The sequence below is a fragment of the Acinonyx jubatus genome, chromosome B3 (assembly GCF_027475565.1).
Source record: "Acinonyx jubatus isolate Ajub_Pintada_27869175 chromosome B3, VMU_Ajub_asm_v1.0, whole genome shotgun sequence".
Lineage (NCBI taxonomy): Eukaryota > Metazoa > Chordata > Mammalia > Carnivora > Felidae > Acinonyx > Acinonyx jubatus.
Window position 1 is genome coordinate 5,955,475 of NC_069386.1, and position 18,776 is coordinate 5,974,250.

At 44.9% G+C, this 18,776-nt stretch overlaps 1 protein-coding gene and 1 long non-coding RNA gene across 2 annotated transcripts in view; one reads left to right on the forward strand and one right to left on the reverse strand.

The window, feature by feature from the left end:
- The window catches only part of LOC106965874 (uncharacterized), a 37,507-nt gene that overhangs the window by 18,141 nt on the left and 590 nt on the right, over positions 1-18,776 (forward strand). Inside the window, exon 2 of the long non-coding RNA XR_003423307.2 lies at positions 7,109-7,221. This is a non-coding gene — a long non-coding RNA (uncharacterized LOC106965874). The remainder of the gene's footprint in view (positions 1-7,108; positions 7,222-18,776) is intronic.
- Positions 1-18,776, reverse strand: part of WDR93 (WD repeat domain 93) — a 49,878-nt gene that overhangs the window by 11,164 nt on the left and 19,938 nt on the right. The window contains exons 7-13 of the mRNA XM_053223564.1: positions 17,527-17,565; positions 9,707-9,791; positions 5,594-5,765; positions 4,057-4,127; positions 3,420-3,506; positions 2,027-2,146; positions 404-617 (exon numbers count right to left, since the gene is read on the reverse strand). Coding sequence (XP_053079539.1) covers positions 404-617; positions 2,027-2,146; positions 3,420-3,506; positions 4,057-4,127; positions 5,594-5,765; positions 9,707-9,791; positions 17,527-17,565 — 788 coding nt within the window. The remainder of the gene's footprint in view (positions 1-403; positions 618-2,026; positions 2,147-3,419; positions 3,507-4,056; positions 4,128-5,593; positions 5,766-9,706; positions 9,792-17,526; positions 17,566-18,776) is intronic.

The window sequence follows — 18,776 nt, forward strand, 5'->3', positions numbered from 1 at the left end:
TATAAACACCCAAATACATATACACCTACATATATACTATACATGGTGTATATATAGCTATATCCTAAATATACACATGTATATATTGTATAGCTCATTTGCATGCATAAAGTATTTTCACAACTTCAGAAAGAGACTCTTGAGACAATTTAAAAGAGAAAGAAAGCCTCGAGGAAACTGATAAAAGGCGATTTTGGCAGAAATGACAAATGACGTGAAAGCTGTCATTTGTGCTGTCGCGCAATTTTGTGAGACAAGTTTTACACGTGCACATAAAAAAGACGGTGGGGACTTGGGAGCTCACAGGGAGGGTGCTGACTACAGAGCCAGGGGACTCCAGCTGGGGAGCTTGTCACTTTCGGCTGGCCGGTCGTTTGCCCCGTCCTGCGCTCAAGCCACTGACCTCTCAACCAGCACACTGATGGTGGGTTCTTGGGTCCCCCTGGCTGTCACCAGATGGACAGAAGAATCTGTGCACAGCACCACACATTTCATGTGGGATTTCAAGGGCCCCTCAGGATACACGTTCTGTCCCTGGTGGACTAAGTAGTATTTGAGGAAGTGAACACTCTGGCAGGAACATCCCTTGGGAAGAGCGACGACCCCAAGAGGGAAACCTGGAAAAACAATGGCACAGGCAGGTCAGTGAAAGGGGGAGGGCTGATGCAGCCTGGGCGCAGGGTCTGTGACCAACAGGCACATGAGGGGTGTGAAGGCAAGATCCGGCAATGAGAGCCTTCTGGAAGTGAAGCCAGAAAACCCCAGTGCCCAGTGGGAGAGAAGAGCCCCCCCTTCTAAGTATGGAGGGGGGTGGGGGATGGGGAAGAGTCCCGGGGAGAGGGGCCAGAGTCAGTGCTGGGACAGAAGGGACAGTGCCCTGCCAGGTACGGAACCACAGCTGACCGTGGTGGGTCAAGGTATACCAGAGAGAAGGTGGTTCTCTGAGAAGGGCTTTTTTATGAGAAGGGTGTATATGTGTGTAGTCAAACGATATCCAGGATGTATCAGTATCCAGACAAATGAAAACAACCTATTGAGCAAGTGAATGTGAAATTATGAGCATTCTTCAGCCCTTTAAGTATCTTTCACTCTTGTAAGAAGACTGGGTGAGGAACCAAAATTCAAGAGGGCGCGTAGGGATGTTTATCTCCCCACCATGTGGGCCGAGTGCCGGCTAAACGGAAACCACCACCGAATCCTTCAGATGGAAACAGCCAAGGGAGGAAGGCACCTCACTGACTTGACAGAAGGCTCCCCGAGATGGCCAGTAGACAGGGCCCTCTCTCTGGTTCTCACCAGCGCGCCGGCTGGGAAGGCTGCCCACCTCTACTCTCAGAGGAAACACCCATCCAATTGTACAATGACAAACCCAGCGATTCAGTCATCACTTCTAAAAAAGTTTGGTAAGAGGGAGCCTTTCCCTCAGAGGCTGATCGATCGACTTAGGGAAACTAGACACCACTGATTTTCTGCACCTGCAGAGCTGGACCCGGGATCCTGGGACTCCAGGACTCTAGCAAGGTGCCACCCACCCAGCATGGCTACTGGTCTTGCACTGGCCACCGTACAGGTCTCTTAGCTTCAATAGCAGTGGGCTTCCTGCTGACCGAGGTGGGGGTGGGAGAGCAGGAAGACTTACTTAGTTTGAGAACTTGGGGGCGGGTGGGGGAGGGCCAGGGCTGCCCTACCGTCACATCCTGTGCTCCACGTCACCTCCCTGGAGTGTGATAATGAGGTAACTAACAGTCTTACTTCCAGGACCCACTCCAGTGAGGGGCACGGGCACAGGGCGAGCGCTCAACCAGTACACGGGGATTGGGAAGTGTCAGCACTTATCGTGTTCAATAAGTGACTGAATGAATGAGGGGAAGGCGGGACCGGCTCCCCACATTGACTTAAGAACACAGAGTAACTACCAGAAGGCCCAGAGCCTGCAGGAAACTCCAGAGCTCCCCGGGGTCTCATAATCCAGGGGTCTCATAATCCAGGGGTTAGGCAGAGGTGGGGGCGGGGGGGGGGTGCTCACCTTCTGCCAGGTCCCACAGCGTGAGCACGCCATCCTCGCAGGCCAGCACCAGGTAGGAACAGCAGCAGCTGAGCTGAGAGACAGCAATGGGTGCAGCACAGGGCCACACACCCTCCGGGTCTAGAGGGGAGGACGGCACTCACTCGGCCGCCCCTGCCCCAGCCGCTGCACCCGCCCACCACCTCCACGCGCACAGCTCACGGCCCAGACTAGTCTGCCCGGCTGGGACACGGGCAGGGGTACCTGCTGGGCTCTCTGCAATGCTACCTCCTTAGGACAGAAGAGCAAGTCCCAGTCCTCTTGCACTGACGCTCACACTGAATGAGTACTTGCCAGGCGCTAAGCACCGTGGTAAGCACTGTATGTGCACCCTTTCGGTTAATTCTCACAAGGGTCTGGTGAGATGAGTCCTGTTGGCACCCTTTTTTCACAGATGAGGAGACTGAGGCAGAGAAGCCACCTGCCCAAGGTCAGAGCCAGTCAGTACAGAGGTGGAGATTAGAAGCCACACTGCCTGAGAGGGTGTTGGGAGGAGAGAAAATTCTTCCTCTGAACACTTTTAAACATTAAAGTATAATCCCTTCTTAAAATTTTTTAACAATGTTTATTTTTAAGAGAGAGAGAGAGAGACAGACTGTGAGTGAGGGAGCGGGAAAGAGAGGGAGACACAGAATCCGGAGCAGGCTCCAAGCTCCGAGCTGTCAGCACAGAGTCCGATGCATGGCTCAGACTCATGAACCATGAGATCGTCACCTGGGCCGAAGTCAGACACTTAACCGACTGAGCCACCCAGGGGCCCCAAACATTAAAGTACAATTCTAAAGAATAATATCCATGTACAGCTCAAGGAATTACCACAAAGTGAACCTACTCATGTAACTGCCTCCAAGAATTTGTAAAAACCAAACAAAGACCACGTAAGTGTTGGTCCTAAGTGCCTTTCAATTTCAAAAAGCTTTCACATACAGAAACCCTCTGGATTTTGCGATCCACGGCAAGCACGTGCAGTCAGCAGGGATGGATGGTGTGATGAATGAGCTCTGTGTTTCAGATGAGAAAACAGGGTTGGGGGCACGCGGTGACTGGCCTGGGGCTACACAGCTTGCGGGCCTTCGTTGCGCCGGGGCCGGATCCGGCCCCTGATGCCAAGCCTCTTTTTGCCTCAGCTGCCAAAGGAGCCCTGTGGACCTGACCGGGCTTTGTCCCTATCGACCTATTCTCTTGGAGAAACGGGACCGCCCAGACAGAGCCTTGCGCTCACACCACAGGCCCTGAGCCACCTGCTTCTGCCTGCACAGCTCTGGTCCCCTAAAGTGACGTGTCAGTCACGTGCTCTCAGCTAAGCTGGAGAAGGACATGTTCTCAGGCAACTCCCATCTCAGCAGCCAAGTACCGGCTTTATCCTTCAGAGTTCGGTTAAGTGAATAGAGGAAGAAGTTGTGGTTTCCGGTCCAGTGTATACCAAGGACACAGGCTACCCCTGGGAAAGAAGAGAGGAAAGGGGCGTCACGTGAGGCAGCTGGGTACCCCCGGGTTTGTACGGAAGGTGTTTGCCCAAGCAGAAGTCGGTTTGAGGTCAAAAGTGGTGCGTTCTAAGGGGCAGCGCCCAGCAGAGGGGTGAGCCTCCCGGGGAGGAGGGCTGAGCATCCCCGGGAGGGCTGTTCCCACGGCCAGCTCGCCTTCCCCGGTGAGGAGGACGGTCACAGTGCCCCTCAGCGGCTTTCACGTCGTCTAGATAATTCATGTCCTCTTGGCTGTCAGTGTTTTAAATAGCATGTTCTACACAGTGAGTTCATGTTCAGAAGCAGCCTGGCAGGATATGTGCTCAGACCCTCCTGTGTGGCTAGTCACTGCCTGAAGACAGCACGGCCTCCGTTATCAGGGAGTCTGGGCTGGGGCACCATGCGTCCAGACACCGTTAAGCGGCGACCTACTCTCCGCCTCATTGCCTCCCACCGTGCAGGGGTTGCTGGGGTGCTCCCCGAGTGGACCACCTGCCCAGGACAGCCACCTGCATCGTGTTCATTTACCCGAGGGGCTCTTGACGTCCGCTGGCATGGTGGTGACGCGGCCAGGAAGGAGGAAGTGGAACGTGGCCATACTGGGGGAAGAAAAAGAGACACGAGTCAGCCGTGGCAGGCTCCTTGGCAAGGAGACACCCTGGCAGAGCCATGGTACTAAAGCCAGAAATGGGTAGTTTGGATGGACCTTCCCAGGGATACAGGGCCATGAGCTAAGTCGCATGGGATGTGCCGGCCCTGGTGGCCGCAGGCCTGGGAAGTTGGTGAGGGCAGGGCAGGGCAGGCAGAGGCGCGGGAGTCACTCCTGGGTTGGGAACGGCACCCGGCACCCAGAAGAACCTTCTCTGTCCTTGGGGAAGATCCCCTAGTGACCAGACTTGGCTGCCGTGAACAAATGCTCCCTTATGCTGGGGGCAATCCAACCAGGGTGTGCTGATACATCTGTCCTTAAGAAAAGAACAAACTAATTTCCTGATGTCTATATAGAGTTTGTAGCTTCTTGTGGTATAGACTCCCACTACAGACAGACATTACCCGCAGGTTAACAACGAGCCTGCAGCCAGGCAGCATGCCCCTGAACCTCGCTGGGGCCCAGTTCAGGGCTCAGGTAGCTGCTAGGAGGGCGTAGCCCTAGGAGTTTGTGTCCTGACGTGAGAAAATTTAAGGTGCACTTGGCAGCAAGATGAGGGGTTTTTCTTCCTCTGTGAAGCAAGAATGTTCCTGGTTCCTGAGCTCCACGGTAGCTGTGAAGAGAGCTAGTTCCTTAAAACCAGCTCCACCAGATCCTTCAAAGCCTTGGGCTCGGTTTTTACAGCCACAGCAGGGGATTCCTGAGCCCATCTGCTGCCTGAGGTTACAAAGTAAGGTATTTTAGTAATTCTGCATTAATATATTACATTGAGAAAGACTGGATGGGAATGGAGGAAAATGTGAATAGTGGCGACTTTTATTTCTGTCTTCAGGATCTTCTGTGTTGTCTAGATAATCAGGAAAAAACTTAAAAAAAATTTTTTTTAATGTTTATTTTTGAGAGAGAGAGAGAGACACAGAGCGTGAGCGGGGGAGGGGCAGGGAGAGAGGGAGACACAGAATCCAAAGCAGGTTCCAGGCTCTTAGCTGCCAGTACAGGGCCCTGATGTGGGGCTCGAACTCACAAACTGTGATATCGTGACTGGAGCCGAAGTCAGCCGCTTAACCGACTGAGCCACCCAGGTGCCCCATCAGGAAAAAAGTTTTTAAAGAGAAGATATACATAAGATTGTAAAATGAACTCGACTTCTCCTCTCCATAGATGTCTATTCCCTCTTTGAAATCCACATGATCAGCCTTTGTTCTAACTCTCTCTGAACAATCTCCACATATCTTTTCAAAAAATCCGTAATTCTCGGGAAAATCTCCCAAACCAGAAACAGCTTTTAATTCAAGTGCTTGGGTTGATTCCTGTGTGTGCCCTGAGAGGAGACACTCTGCCCAACCCCCACCCCCCACCCCCCACCCCGGCTCGAGGGGAGGGAGGAAGAGGGAGCCGTGCCTCCTTCCTGCTCACCTGAGCCGCTCCTCCCCCCACTGTCCGTCCAGGTACTTCTTGAACAAGGCTTTGAAGATGGCCTCCTGCTGCTCCCACTGAGTGTCCTTGATGAAGTGGTTCTGCCCTGAGCCCAGCCCGTAGCAGTCCTCAATCTTTGCAAAGACTTCCAGGGGGCTTTTAAATGTGGTACCTAGGTTGAAAAGATCCCAGAATTGGTCAAACCATGGGACTTCCCCCTTCCTGATTTTCCTTTCCTTCCTCCACACTTTCCAGTTTCCTGCAGAATCTCTAGTCCTCAGAAATCCATCTGGGAAGCCAGCGTTCAGTCTTCTCCCCGCCTCTTTCCTCGCCAGGCGGCTCAGCGAACACAGGCTAAGGGCCACTGCCCTCCCCCCTCCTCCTCCTCCTCCAGCCTCACCATCACTTCCTGTTTCCAGATGCCCAGATCCCCAAACAAGGCCAAAGAAAAGTTCACGAGGTCACTAGAGACCTTAGATCACCGTTGCCGTCTTCCCAGCCCAGCAAGGCCCCAAATGTGCCAGTTGCCATCACTACTGAGCCGCTGCTGCAGGGCCCACAGAAACAGACGGTCCCGGCCTCTACCTATGTTGACGTCTATCCAACTACCTTCCTTCAACCATCTCCCTTCTCTGCCAGTCACTTTTCTTACCATTCCCCTTCCCCCCCAAAACCTTTCATTTCCTTCTTTTTTCAACTGTTCCTAAATCTACAGTAAAACTGGGTCATTTATTTTCTAGGTTCCCACCCCAGCTTTCAGATGGAGGGTGCCCAGGAGGCCCCCGGTGCCCAGGTCTCCTTGGCCAGAAGCAATCATTGTTATTCATTTCTCACATAAGTTCCTATAGGGAGACCACCTTTGTATAAACAAATGGTAGCACAGGACACACTAGTACCCCCCAAGTGTGGTTCCAAGATGAGCAGGGATCTGAGGGGCTCAACCGGAACTTGTTAGAAATGCAGATTCTCAGGCCCCAACCCCAGCCTGCAGAAACACAAACTGTGTGGCTGGGGCGCAGCATTTTGGGTTTTAACAAGTTCTCCGGCTGAGTCCGATCCAGCTAAAGTTTGAGAATTGCTCTTTTACACCAGCCCCCTTGCATTTTCCACTCACAAATAGCTTGGAGATCGCTTCCTTTCAGTGCTACAGACCTTCCTTATTGTTGCTTATTTTCATTTACTAAACCTTTTTCTTACTGTGAAATAGAACACGTTCAGCAAAGAGCATTAAAAAATATATATCTTGGGGCGCCTGGGTGGCTCAGTTGGTTAAGCGTCCGACTTCGGCTCAGGTCATGATCTCGCAGCCCGTGGGTTCGAGCCCCGCGTCAGGCTCTGTGCTGACAGCTCAGAGCCTGGAGCCTGTTTCGGATTCTGTGTCTCCCTCTTTCTCTGACCCTCCCCTGTTCATGCTCTCTCTCTGTCTCAAAAATAAATAAATGTTAAAAAAAATTAAAAAAATATATATATATATCTTAATAAATTATTACAAAGCAAATGTCTGTCTCCACTCAGGTCCAGAGACAGAACATCACCTGCTCCCTGGAAGCTTCGCAGGGGCCCGTCTCCAGTCACAACCTCCTGGCGAGAGCAGCACCCATTCTCTTGGCTTTTCCATAAGCACTGCAGTAAGTTTGTTTTACCTTTGCTGTCTAAATGTGCATCTAAACGAAAAAGCTCTGCTTGGCCTGCTTCTGAGCGTTACACACGGATGGAATTATGAAGTTAACTCTGTGTCTGCCCTCTTTTGCTTAATATTGTGAGATTTGTCCATTTGGTTGTGGATGGCTGCAGTTTGTTCCTTTTTATTGATAGTATTCCATCAAGTGAATACATGTTCTCTTGTTGATGGACATTTCGGTTGTTTCATGATTGGGGCTATGGAGAATCATGTCACTGTTACCATTCTTGTACATGTCTCCTTGTACGCATTTGCTTGCACACCTGTCGGGTATATACCTAGGAGGAGGGTGACCACTTCACCCTGGTTTCCTCAGAAGTTCCCTAGGTTTAGCTCTGAAAGCCCCACATCCCAGTAGACCAACCCCTCAGTCCCGGGCAAGCTGGTACGGTTGGTCACACTGCCTCCAAGTGTAAGTGCTGGGTCTCAGGGTATAAATTATCGTCCACATCACTGGATCAAACCAAACTATTTTCCAAAGTGGTTGTGCCGATTTTCATTGCTAACTGTAGTGTACGGGAGGCCTGCTTGTGATACATCCTCACCAACTTGGTATGGCCCGCCTCTTTTAAATGTTGCCCTCCTGGTGGGTGTGGAGTGGTAGCTCATTATGGTTTTAATTTGCATTTCCATGATAACTAATGATGTTGAGTACACACATTCATCTGTTTATTGGCCATTTGAATAAGCTCTTGCCTGTTTTATACTGGATTATCTCTTTTTCTTAATAAGTTGTAGGAATTCTTTATATATTCTCAGTAGGGACCATTCCTAAGTTTTATGTGTTTTGCAACTATCTTCTCCCACTATGTGGCTGCTCCTTCATGCTTTTAATGCTGTCTTGGGACTACTAGAAGTCCTTAATTTTAGTAGCCAAATTTGTCAAATTTTTCTTTTATTGTAAGTGCTTTTTGTGTTTTGTTTAAAAAGTCTTTTCCTATGAAATCATAAAGATACTGTCTTATATTATTTTCTAAAAGCTTTACTGTTTTCTCTTTCATATTTGCTTCTATGGGTCGTCTGGAATTTAGTTTTGTGTATGGTGGGAGGCAGGAGTCGAGTCTCACTTTTGTTTCCATATGGACAGCCAGCACCATTTATTGAAATGACCATCCTTTCTCGCCTGCTCTGTAATGTCACCTTTGTCAGTTATCAAGTGTCCATTTATGTCTTGGTCTGTTCTGGCCTATCATGTTTCATTTATCTATTTTTCTACTACTATATTCTGTATACTATTTCTATCTATATTTCTATATTCTCTCTATATATATTTCTATCTATCTACTATTCACTTATCTATTTTTCTATTGTGTCTTAATTACTATAGCTTTATAGTAAGTCTTTTTTTTTTTTAACGTTTATTTATTTTTGAGACAGAGAGAGACAGAGCATGAATGGGGGAGGGTCAGAGAGAGAGGGAGACACAGAATCTGAAACAGGCTCCAGGCTCTGAGCAGTCAGCACAGAGCCCGACACGGGGCTTGAACTCACAGACCACGAGATCATGACTTGAGCCAAAGTCGGACGCTTAACCGACTGAGCCACCCAGGCGCCCCTTATAATAAGTCTTGATAGAGCAAATCATGTCATCGTGTTCTTTTACAAGAGTGAATTGGCTATTCTTGGCCTTTTGAATTTCCTTCTTTGTTTTTGATAGTTGTAAAGTATTCCTTTGGATGAGTGTACCAGATTTTATTTAATTAGTCTTTTGCCTCTATAAATAATGCTGCAGTGAACATTCCTATAGATATATCTTTGAGGTTCTGGGCAGGTATTGAGAGGATATACTCTATCCTCTGCCTACAATGGACTTCTCCTCTGCCCCTCTTGACCTACTCCCACTTGTCCTTCAAGTCCTTCTCCCTCTGCCCCACCCCCCACCCCACCCCCCACCCCCCGGCAAAAAAAAGACCTTCCCAAATGTCCCTTCCTTTGATAAACCCTCTGCCTCCTCCATAGGAAGAGTTGGTCACTCTTTCCTCTATGTTTTCATGGTCCTAAATGTTCCCCATTGCTGCACTTATCATATCCTACAATGCCACTTTCCTCTTATTCTCCCTTGGTAGAACAGCAGCTTTTGGTATGGAAAAGGTGTCTTACTCATCTGTGTGCTTGGTTCTTCATTGGCACTCAGCAAATCCTGATGAATGCATTAACACAGGAATATAGAAATGGATGAACTCCAGCTAGATGCCTGTTTTTCCTGATTTTCCAATTCTGTTAGTTAACTATGTCCTTGTAACATTTATATTTTTGTCCTTAGATCCCAGAGCTTATGACTTTTAAAAAAATTTCCTCCTCAGAACTATACTTGTAATTTAGATATTGCTGCTAATATCTAGAAAAGTTGGGAAATTTGGAGGAAAGCAAAGAAAGAAAAAAACAGAAATTAATATCAGAAATAAAAAGAGTATTAGTTGAATTATACTAACCTGTAACTGGTTTGGGTGGTTTGATCTTCATTATGTGAACTGGCAGACTCAACTTAATGTCTCCTCTAAAACAAATGTTTATATCCTACAAGAAGGAAAAGGCACAGCTAATAAGCCAACAAAGGAGATATAACAGAATCATTAAAAACACATCCCAAAAGAAGACAGAAACAGAGGGAAAGGAAGAAAAACAGATGTGACAAATAGGAAGTAAATAGCAAAGTGATTTATTTCAATCCAAATGCATCAACAATCACATTAAATATAAATGGCCTAACTACCCAATTAAAAGGTAGAGACTGTCAGATTGTCTAAAAAGGTAAGACCCAGAGTGCCTGGGTGGCTCAGTCGGTTAAGCTTCCGACTTCAGCTCAGGTCATGATCTCATGGTTTATGGATTCCAGCCCTGTATTGGGCTCTCTGCTGTCAGGACAGAGCCTGCTTCAGATCCTCTGTTTCCCCGCCCCCCTCCCCCCCACCCCTCCCCTGCTCTTTCTCTCTCAAAAATAAACTTAAAAAAAAAAGTAAGACCCTATTTTATGTTGTCAAAAAGAAACTCATTTTAAACACAAAGACACCAATCTATTAAAAGCATAGTAAAAATCCGTCATGTAAAACTAATCAAAGAAAGTTGGAGTGACTATATTAATATCTGACATAATAGATTTCAGAGAAAAGAATATTAACAGGGATAAAAATTCACTGAATAATGATAAAATGGTCAATTCATCAAGCAGACATAACATTCCAAATGTTTATGCCCCTAATAACAGAGCTTCAAAATACACAAAGCAAAGATTCATTGAAGTGAAAGCAGAAGTAGATAAATCTGTAATCTTAGATATTTGAATACTCCTCTCGTAATAACTGATAGGACAGACAGATAATCAGGAAGAATATAGTAAGGCTATAGAAGGAAAAGCAGACATAAATAACTTGACTAACAGCAGCAAAATACACATTTTTTCAAGTGCATGCAGAACAATTACCAACAACATAAACCATATTCTGGGCATAAAATCTTAAGAAATTTAAAAGGTTTCAAATTATATGAAGTATTTTGTCTAGTCACAATGGAATTAAATTAGAAACCAAAAAAAAAATATCTGGAACATCTCCAGTATTTAGACACTAATATACTTCTAAATAATTCACTGGTCAAACAAGAAATTTTAAAAAAAGCAAATAGGAAGTATTTTGAAGTATTTTTAAAAATGGGAACATCCCATCAAAATATAAAGAATGCAGCTAAAACAGTGCTTAGATGTAAGTTTATAGCACTAAATGCCTATATCAGAAAAGAAGATCTCAAATACATGACCTAGCTTTCTGCCTTAAGAAACTAGAAGGCAAGGAAAAGCTTAAACCAAAAGTAAGCAGAAGAAAGGAAATAATAAAAATCAAATTGGAAACTGGTCAGATAGAAAACAAAACAAAAATGTGGAGACAAATAAAAAACTGGCTCTTTGATAAGATTAATAAAATTGACAAAACTCTAGCCAAGCTAATTAAGAAAGAAAAAAGAGAGAAAACACAAATTACCACCATCAGAAATGAAGAAAAGGACATCAAAACAGATTTTACAGATAATAAAAAGATAATAAGAGAATATTAACCACTTTAAGTCAATACATTTGATAACTTAGGTAAAAATGGACAAGTTCCTTCAACGACACAAAATACAAAAGTTTGCTTAAAAAGAAAGACCTGGGGCGCCTGGGTGGCGCGGTCGGTTAAGCATCCGACTTCAGCCAGGTCACGATCTCGCGGTCCGTGAGTTCGAGCCCCGCGTCAGGCTCTGGGCTGATGGCTCGGAGCCTGGAGCCTGTTTCCGATTCTGTGTCTCCCTCTCTCTCTGCCCCTCCCCCGTTCATGCTCTGTCTCTCTCTGTCCCAAAATAAATAAATAAACGTTAAAAAAAAAAAATTAAAAAAAAAAAAAAAAAAAGAAAGACCTAACCAGGGCGCCTATCTGGCTCAGTCAGAAGAGTGTGTGACTCTTAATCTCGAGGTTTGAGTTGCAGCCCCATGTTGGGGGTAGCAATTACTTAAATAAAAACTTAAAGAAGGTGGGGCGCCTGGGCGGCTCAGTCCATTAAACGGCGCACTTTGGCTCAGGTCATGATCTCACGGTTTATGAATTCAAGCCCCGCGTCTGGCTCTGTGCTGACCACTCAGAGCCTGGAGTCTGCTTTGGATTCTGTGTCTCCTCCTCTTTCTGCCCCTCCCATGCTCATGCTCTGTCTCTCTTTGTCTCTTGATAATAAATAAAAATGTAAAAAAAAAAAAAAACAAAAAAAAAAAAAGGAGAAAGAGATGACCCTTTGTCACTAAAGACACTGAATTTATAGTTCCACAAGGAAAACTCCATGGCTAGATGGCTTTACTGGTAAATTCTATCAAACACTTTAGGAAGAAATAATACCAATTCTACACAAACTCTTCCAGAAAATAAAACAGGAACACTCTACTTATTATATGAGGTCAGCATCATCCTGATACCACAACCAAAAGATGTTAGAAGAAAATAAAATTGGGGCACCTGGCTGACTCAGTCAGTAGAGTGTGCAACTCTTAATCTCATGGTTTTGAGTTTGAGCCCCACACTGGGTGTAGAGATTACTTAAAATATTAAGGAAGGGAGGGAGGGAGGGAGGGAGGAAGGAAGGAAGGAAGGAAGGAAGGAAGGAAGGAAGGAAGGAAGGAAGAAAGGAGGGAAGGAAGGAAGGAAGGAAGGAAAACAAAAAATATCCTTCATGAACACAGATGTAAAATTAACAAAATATTGGCAAGTTAAAATCGGTGAGTTAGGGGGCGCCTGGGTTGTTCAGTCGGTTAAGCGTCCGACTTGAGCTCAGGTCATGATTTCACATTCCCTGAGTTCGAGCGCCGCGTTGGCTCTGTGCTGACAGCTCAGAGCTTGGAGCCTGCTTTGGATTCTGTGTCTCCCTCTCTCTCTGCCTCTCCCTTGCTCATGCTCTGTCTCTCTCGCTCTTAAAATAGGTAACATCAAAACAAAACAAAACAAAAATCAGTGAGCTAGATCCATTATGAACAAGGAAGGGGAATAATGTAAGAGACAGATTTTAATTTTCATACTATAGGAGAAACATATTTACATATATCTATAGTTATATATCTACACTAATAAATGACTTCTGACTGAAATTGGCTCAAAAGTTTTTGAAACGGACTAATAACCATAGAAGAAATTGAAAACATAAGATTTTTATAGACCTAGAGGTAAAAAAACAAAAAACAAAAAACGACATCCAACTTTCTTTACAAGGCTAGCATAACACTAATACAAAATTGTGTTAAGAAATCCACAAGAAAAAAAAAACACCACTATAGGCCAATCTCATGTTTGAATTTAGATACTATCTATGAATACAGAACTATCAGTTTGCTTTGCTGGTATTTTATTTAGGACTTTAATATTAGCAAAACACACTGAAGTATAATTAAATGAATTATTATCAAGCATGGATTACCCAAGAATGGAAGTAAGAAAGTTTTAGAGTACCTGAGTAGCTCAATCGGTTAAGTGTCCAACCTTTGATGTCAGCTCAGATCATGATCTCACGGTTCTTGAGATCAAGTCCCGCTCTGGGCGTTGTGCTAACAGCATGGAGGGTGCTTGGGTTTCTCTCTGTCCCGCTCTCTCTCTGCCCCCCCCCCTCTCAAAATAAATAAACATTAAAACATATTTTACAAAGAATGTTTCAACATTAGAAAATCTATTAATGCAACCTACTACATTAGCAGATGAAGGAAGAAAGCAGATGAAGCAGATGAAGGAAGAAAGCTCTTCTCAAAAGATGAGGAGAAAGTATTTGGTCAATGTCCATTCCTAATTAAAAAACAAACAAACAACAAACTCCTAGCAAACGGAGGCTAGAAGAACACATGCTTATCTTGATAAAGGATATTTATTTCAAATGCCTATAGTAAGCTTCGGGCATAATAGTCAAACAGTTGGAGGACCCCTGTTATATCCTGGATAGTCTATCACACCATGACTATTCAGCATTTTACTAGAGATCCTAGAACATAGAACAAGGCAAGAACAATAAATAGGAGAAATAAATACTTGAGAGAGGAAAAGTTGTCAGTATTTATAGTTATGGTTGTCTAGCTGGAAAATCCAGCAGTGTCAGCTGGCAAACCATTAGAACTTCAGTAGAAAGGCCAACAGTCCTGAGACTAGGGTAAATAAAGGAAGTGAGGCACTTTCAGGAGGCACTCACTCTTAGGTGCCCACCCCCACACTTGCATGACCCCAACAGTGTCTATGTTTTGCTGACCTCACCGTAATCTTGGCCAAATATAAGATCAACATACAAAAATTGATAGCTTCCCTATGTACTAGTGTAGTGGCCATTGTCATCATTTTGGCTATCCAGCCCTCAACATCTTTTCTACCTTGAGGGGACTCACCTGTGGTGTGAGTCTGGGAGAATCTGTCTCCCTCTAAGGAACTGAAGGGACCAGATTCTTCTTTCTGTCCCTTGGAGGTTAGGGTGTTGGCACATGACCAAGGCTCAACCAGCTGTGGGCTCCTGCCTGGGACTGGGACTCTTGAGGAAGTGACACAGAGATCCAGAAGCAGGAGAGAAATTATTCACAGTGGAGGTGGCCATGTCAAGAGCCCAGTGACAGAGCCGTCATGGAAAGCCCAGCATCACCTTTGGTGGCTGTGTCTCTTGGGGGGGTGGTGATGGTCAGGAGCAGTGGTAGTGGAGTCCTGGCTACAATGTTTTTACTGCCTACCCTCCCTTGTGCCTTCCAGTTCTCTGAAACTTGATATCCTTACAACTTCTTTGCACAAATGAGTTGATGAATGCTGATACAGCCTCGGATCAGCAATAACTAGCTAGAAAATATAGATGGTAGTGTGAACAGGTAACATTTAACACCTCTCCTTCCTGAAACCCCATGAAAATGACAGGAAGGTGCTTTTTAAAAAAGGAATAGGGGTGCCTGGGTGGCTCAGTCGGTTAAGCGTCCAACTTCGGCTCAGGTCATGATCTCACGGTTCGTGGGTTCGAGCCCCGCGTTGGGCTCTGTGCAGACAGCTCAGAGCCTGGAGCCTGCTTCTGTCTCCCTCACTCTCTACCCTCCCCTGCTTGTGCTCTGTCTCTCCCTCTCAAAAATAAAAATAAACATTAAAAAAATAAACTCAGAAGGAATAAGAGAATAAAAAGGAAACAAAAGCAAGAAAATTTTGGACTTGGGAAGCAGGTGGCTAATAGATTTAGCAGACCCAAGAAAGATCTGAACCAGTAAGGGAGAAAGCCTGGGAGTCACTTGATTCACATCACAAAGGCCCTAAAGACTCAAGAAAATGGCAGCTCAGGTGTCTCTGGGTTCAACAGGATTGGGTGAAAATCTCTTTAAGACGCTTTTAAACTCTTAGACTCCCTAACTGCATGCAGCCGATAGAATGAAGTTAAAGTTTACATACTGAATGTTGAGGTCACCCCTCCCACACCCCAAGGCATGTTCCCCAACCGCCTCTGCAACTCAGGTGAGAGCTGGGTTGTTAGAGTAAAGGCAGCACCTGCACTGAGCGGTAAGCGAGGCCTCGCCCACGTCCTTCCCGGGGAGCTGCACCCAGCCTGTGGGCGCCACGCGCCATAGCTTTCCCCGGTGTCTGTGAGCATCTGTGCTTCATGTCGATTTATCTTGTACATACATTAGCAAGCCTAAGAGAGGTTATTTTGGGGGTCTGGGAATGCTCAAACGTTGTCCCACGTAAGTTAGTGGTAATTGCTTCTTCACTTTACCCCATGTTGGCTTAGAAAGGTGTTTCATAGGCACGCTCTACTTAAGGATAGCTGGGGAAACAGACAGGAGCGTGTCCCAACACTGCAGCCCAGCTGGGGTACCCTTTAGCAAAACCGGTTAACAAGCCCCACCCATGCCCACAGGGCTGGCTTCCTGTCAGTTTCTCAGTGACCCCTACCTTTAGATAGGAGTAGAGAGCCAAGTGAAGAAAGTATCTGTTTGGAAAGACAGAGACCAAAACAAATAGTAGGGAAAAAAGCAACTTTGGGGAAATAGACCAAACATGGAGAAGAAGCATCAAAAATTATCATAAATGTTTTTTAGGAAAGTCATTAACATTTATGAAAGAAAGAGAAGAGAAAAGAAAGAAAAAAGAGGGAGGCTCTTGTAAATGAAAATATGATAGCAAAAATGAAAAACTCAGAGAGTGGAGACACTGAGCAGGTGAGCTCTCCCCAAAGGTAGAACAACAACAAAAATATGGAAAATAGAACAGAAAATACACAATAAGGTCACCCCGCTAGCACGTGGCATTGACGAGATTAGAATCCTGGCAGTTTTGCTCCAAAGTTCATTAAGGTCTTGGTGCAGGCAGATGAGTATTTTAATGGAATAGGATAAAGAACATAGAAATAAAATAGGAATGATAAAAGGTCACATTTCGAAACAAATGGGAAAAGATGACTCAAAAATATTTGTGTGACAATTGGCTACTTAAAAAAAAAAAAACAGATGAAAGTTGGCTCCTTCCTCACTCTGTTCACAAAAGACACTCCCCTATGAATTAAAGAGGGAAATGTCAAAAATGAAACTCTGAGATTATTAGAAGAAACCAGAGAATTGATTTATAACCTTGAGGTAGGGAAAACCTACTTACGTGCGATGGGTATAAAAAAAAAAAAAGAAAACTCCAACTGCATCAAAACTTATAACTTCTTTACAACAGAAAAGCACATAAACCAAGGAAAAAGGGAAACAACAAACTGGAAGGAAACATATAACGAGCAAGTGATACAGGCAGGCAATTCAAAGAAAACCTCAGTGGCCAATAAAAAATATGAAGAGATCAGTGAAAATTACATGAGATGCCATTGTATTCCATTAGTTTGCACCCCCCCACACACACACACACACTGGAAAGCATGGTGTGCTCTCGGCCTCAAAGGGAGAGCTGGGAAGCCCCCTGCCCCGGGGAAGCCACTCTATTCTCTAAGGTATCCCAATACAGAGATGAAGCCCCCCAAGAAACTTGGCTTGGTGGAACGGGCTGTTAGTTTGGCAGGGGCAAATTGGGTTTCATGGGACCTGAGTATATACATTTTAGGGGCCTCTGTAAAAGAAAGAACACAAAATTTTCAACACAAAATGCCCGTGGCCACCCTAATACCACCCAATATGGGGGGAAATGTGACAGGGGAAGTTTGAGTGAAAACACACAGTGGTCCTAAGTGACTGGTTAAAATATTACTTTTGCTAATTTTACAAAAAAATGTGAACACAGTGGTCAGACCCCTCACAGGGCTTTGGAAGGGGCCATACAAGTGAGGGGCCCTGAAATTTAACCCCCCGTGTCTTCTTGGAAATCTGTCTCTGGACAACTGACTTGGGTCAATTATCCTCAAGGATAGGGGACAACTCTCCATGGATGAGGCATGAGATTAAGTCACAGAGTATCTGAAAAGAGTGCCCTGTTGGAACATTTCACTAGTATACTTGATATTTAAAGTAAATTTCAAGTCAAAATAAAAATCTATAGCATGCGACTTGAATCTGTCTCCCTGGAGATTTTCTTTGAAGTTCCTTACCATTGGGGCGCCTGGGTGGTTCAGTCGGTTGGGCGTCCGACTTCGGCTCAGGTCATGTTCTCATGGTTCACGGTTTGAGCCCTGCGTTGGGCTCTGTGCTGACAGCTTGGAGCCTGGAGCCTGCTTCAGATGCTGTGTCTCCCTCTCTCTGGCCCTCCCCTGCTCACGCTCTGCCTCATTCCCTCTCTCAAAAATAAACATTAAAAAAATACATAAAGTTCCTTACCATTTCCAAATTATCTGAAGTCACAGAGTCAGGAGTATTCTGAGGAAAAAAGTGAGAAATTAATTCACAATAGGCTTGATGTACGTCCCCCCACCTCCTCTGAATCTCTTTCTTCCCCTGTTACTGTTGGCGGTAGTGACCTGTAGAAAGAAACAGAGGACCGATATTTGTGTGGTCCTCTGGCCTGCAGGATTTTTAACACACGATCCGTACTGTCTAAGATCTTAAAATGTAGTAGGGGAAACTGGAAATAATGATACGAGCAAAAATGAATGAACAGAGGTAAGGAGATCAGTCAGGAAGCCATTATAAAAATCTAAGTCGAAGTGAATATTCCTGATTGGCAAAATATATTGACGATGTTGGCAATTTTATTTAACCAACTCTACATGTAAGTCACAGTACCAGGACTACCCCTGGGACTGGTGTTATTTGGTTGGTTCTCAGTTATGGAAATGAGTGAATTATGGTGAGAAACATCCCCTTTCCAAGGTAGTTTTCCCAGTTGGATAATAAATGAAGCCCTCAAAACGTATCTTTTGGATACGGAGTATGATACTGTGTAGTTGGTTAATAAGGAGTAGAAGGTGTGTTCTTAACAGTCCAGAAAATTATCATCTAGTTAATTAAAAAAAAAAAAAAAAACCTTTCATGCACAAAAGGATAACTAAAATTCAAGGTAGTATATGGGGAAATGCCAAAAAAGAGGAATAAGGAATAAATTCTGTAAGAGTTTAGAGGAGGAAGATCTCTGGGCTGGTAACTCTTCCAGTGATCAGGACTACACCCCTCTTTGAAGACATTCACTGGGGAGAAAAGGCATTTGTTTGAAGCCACTCAGTGAACTCAGTGGTGAATGTGAGTCTCAAATTCACTCTCCTATATTACTAAGTTCATAAGTCTTTTGCACCTGATACAGTGTGTTTTAAAAGCTCACCCAATTAATAATTGTTGCTGGTTAAAAACTAGTAAGTGCATATTGGATGGATGAGCAGATCAGGTCTCAGAATAATATTTACTGAGGAACTATATTTTAAAGACACAGCACAAGGTCCACATATAATTAAACTGAAGTGGGGGCCTGGGCTGGCTCAGTTGGTAGAGCATGCAACTCGAGATCTCGGGGTTGTGAGTTCGAGCCCTATGCTGGATGTAGAGATTACTTAAAAAAAAACTAAAAAATAAAAATAAATAAACTGAAACGGTAGAGCTCCTGATTTCTAAGAATGTGAAAAATATATATACTGTAT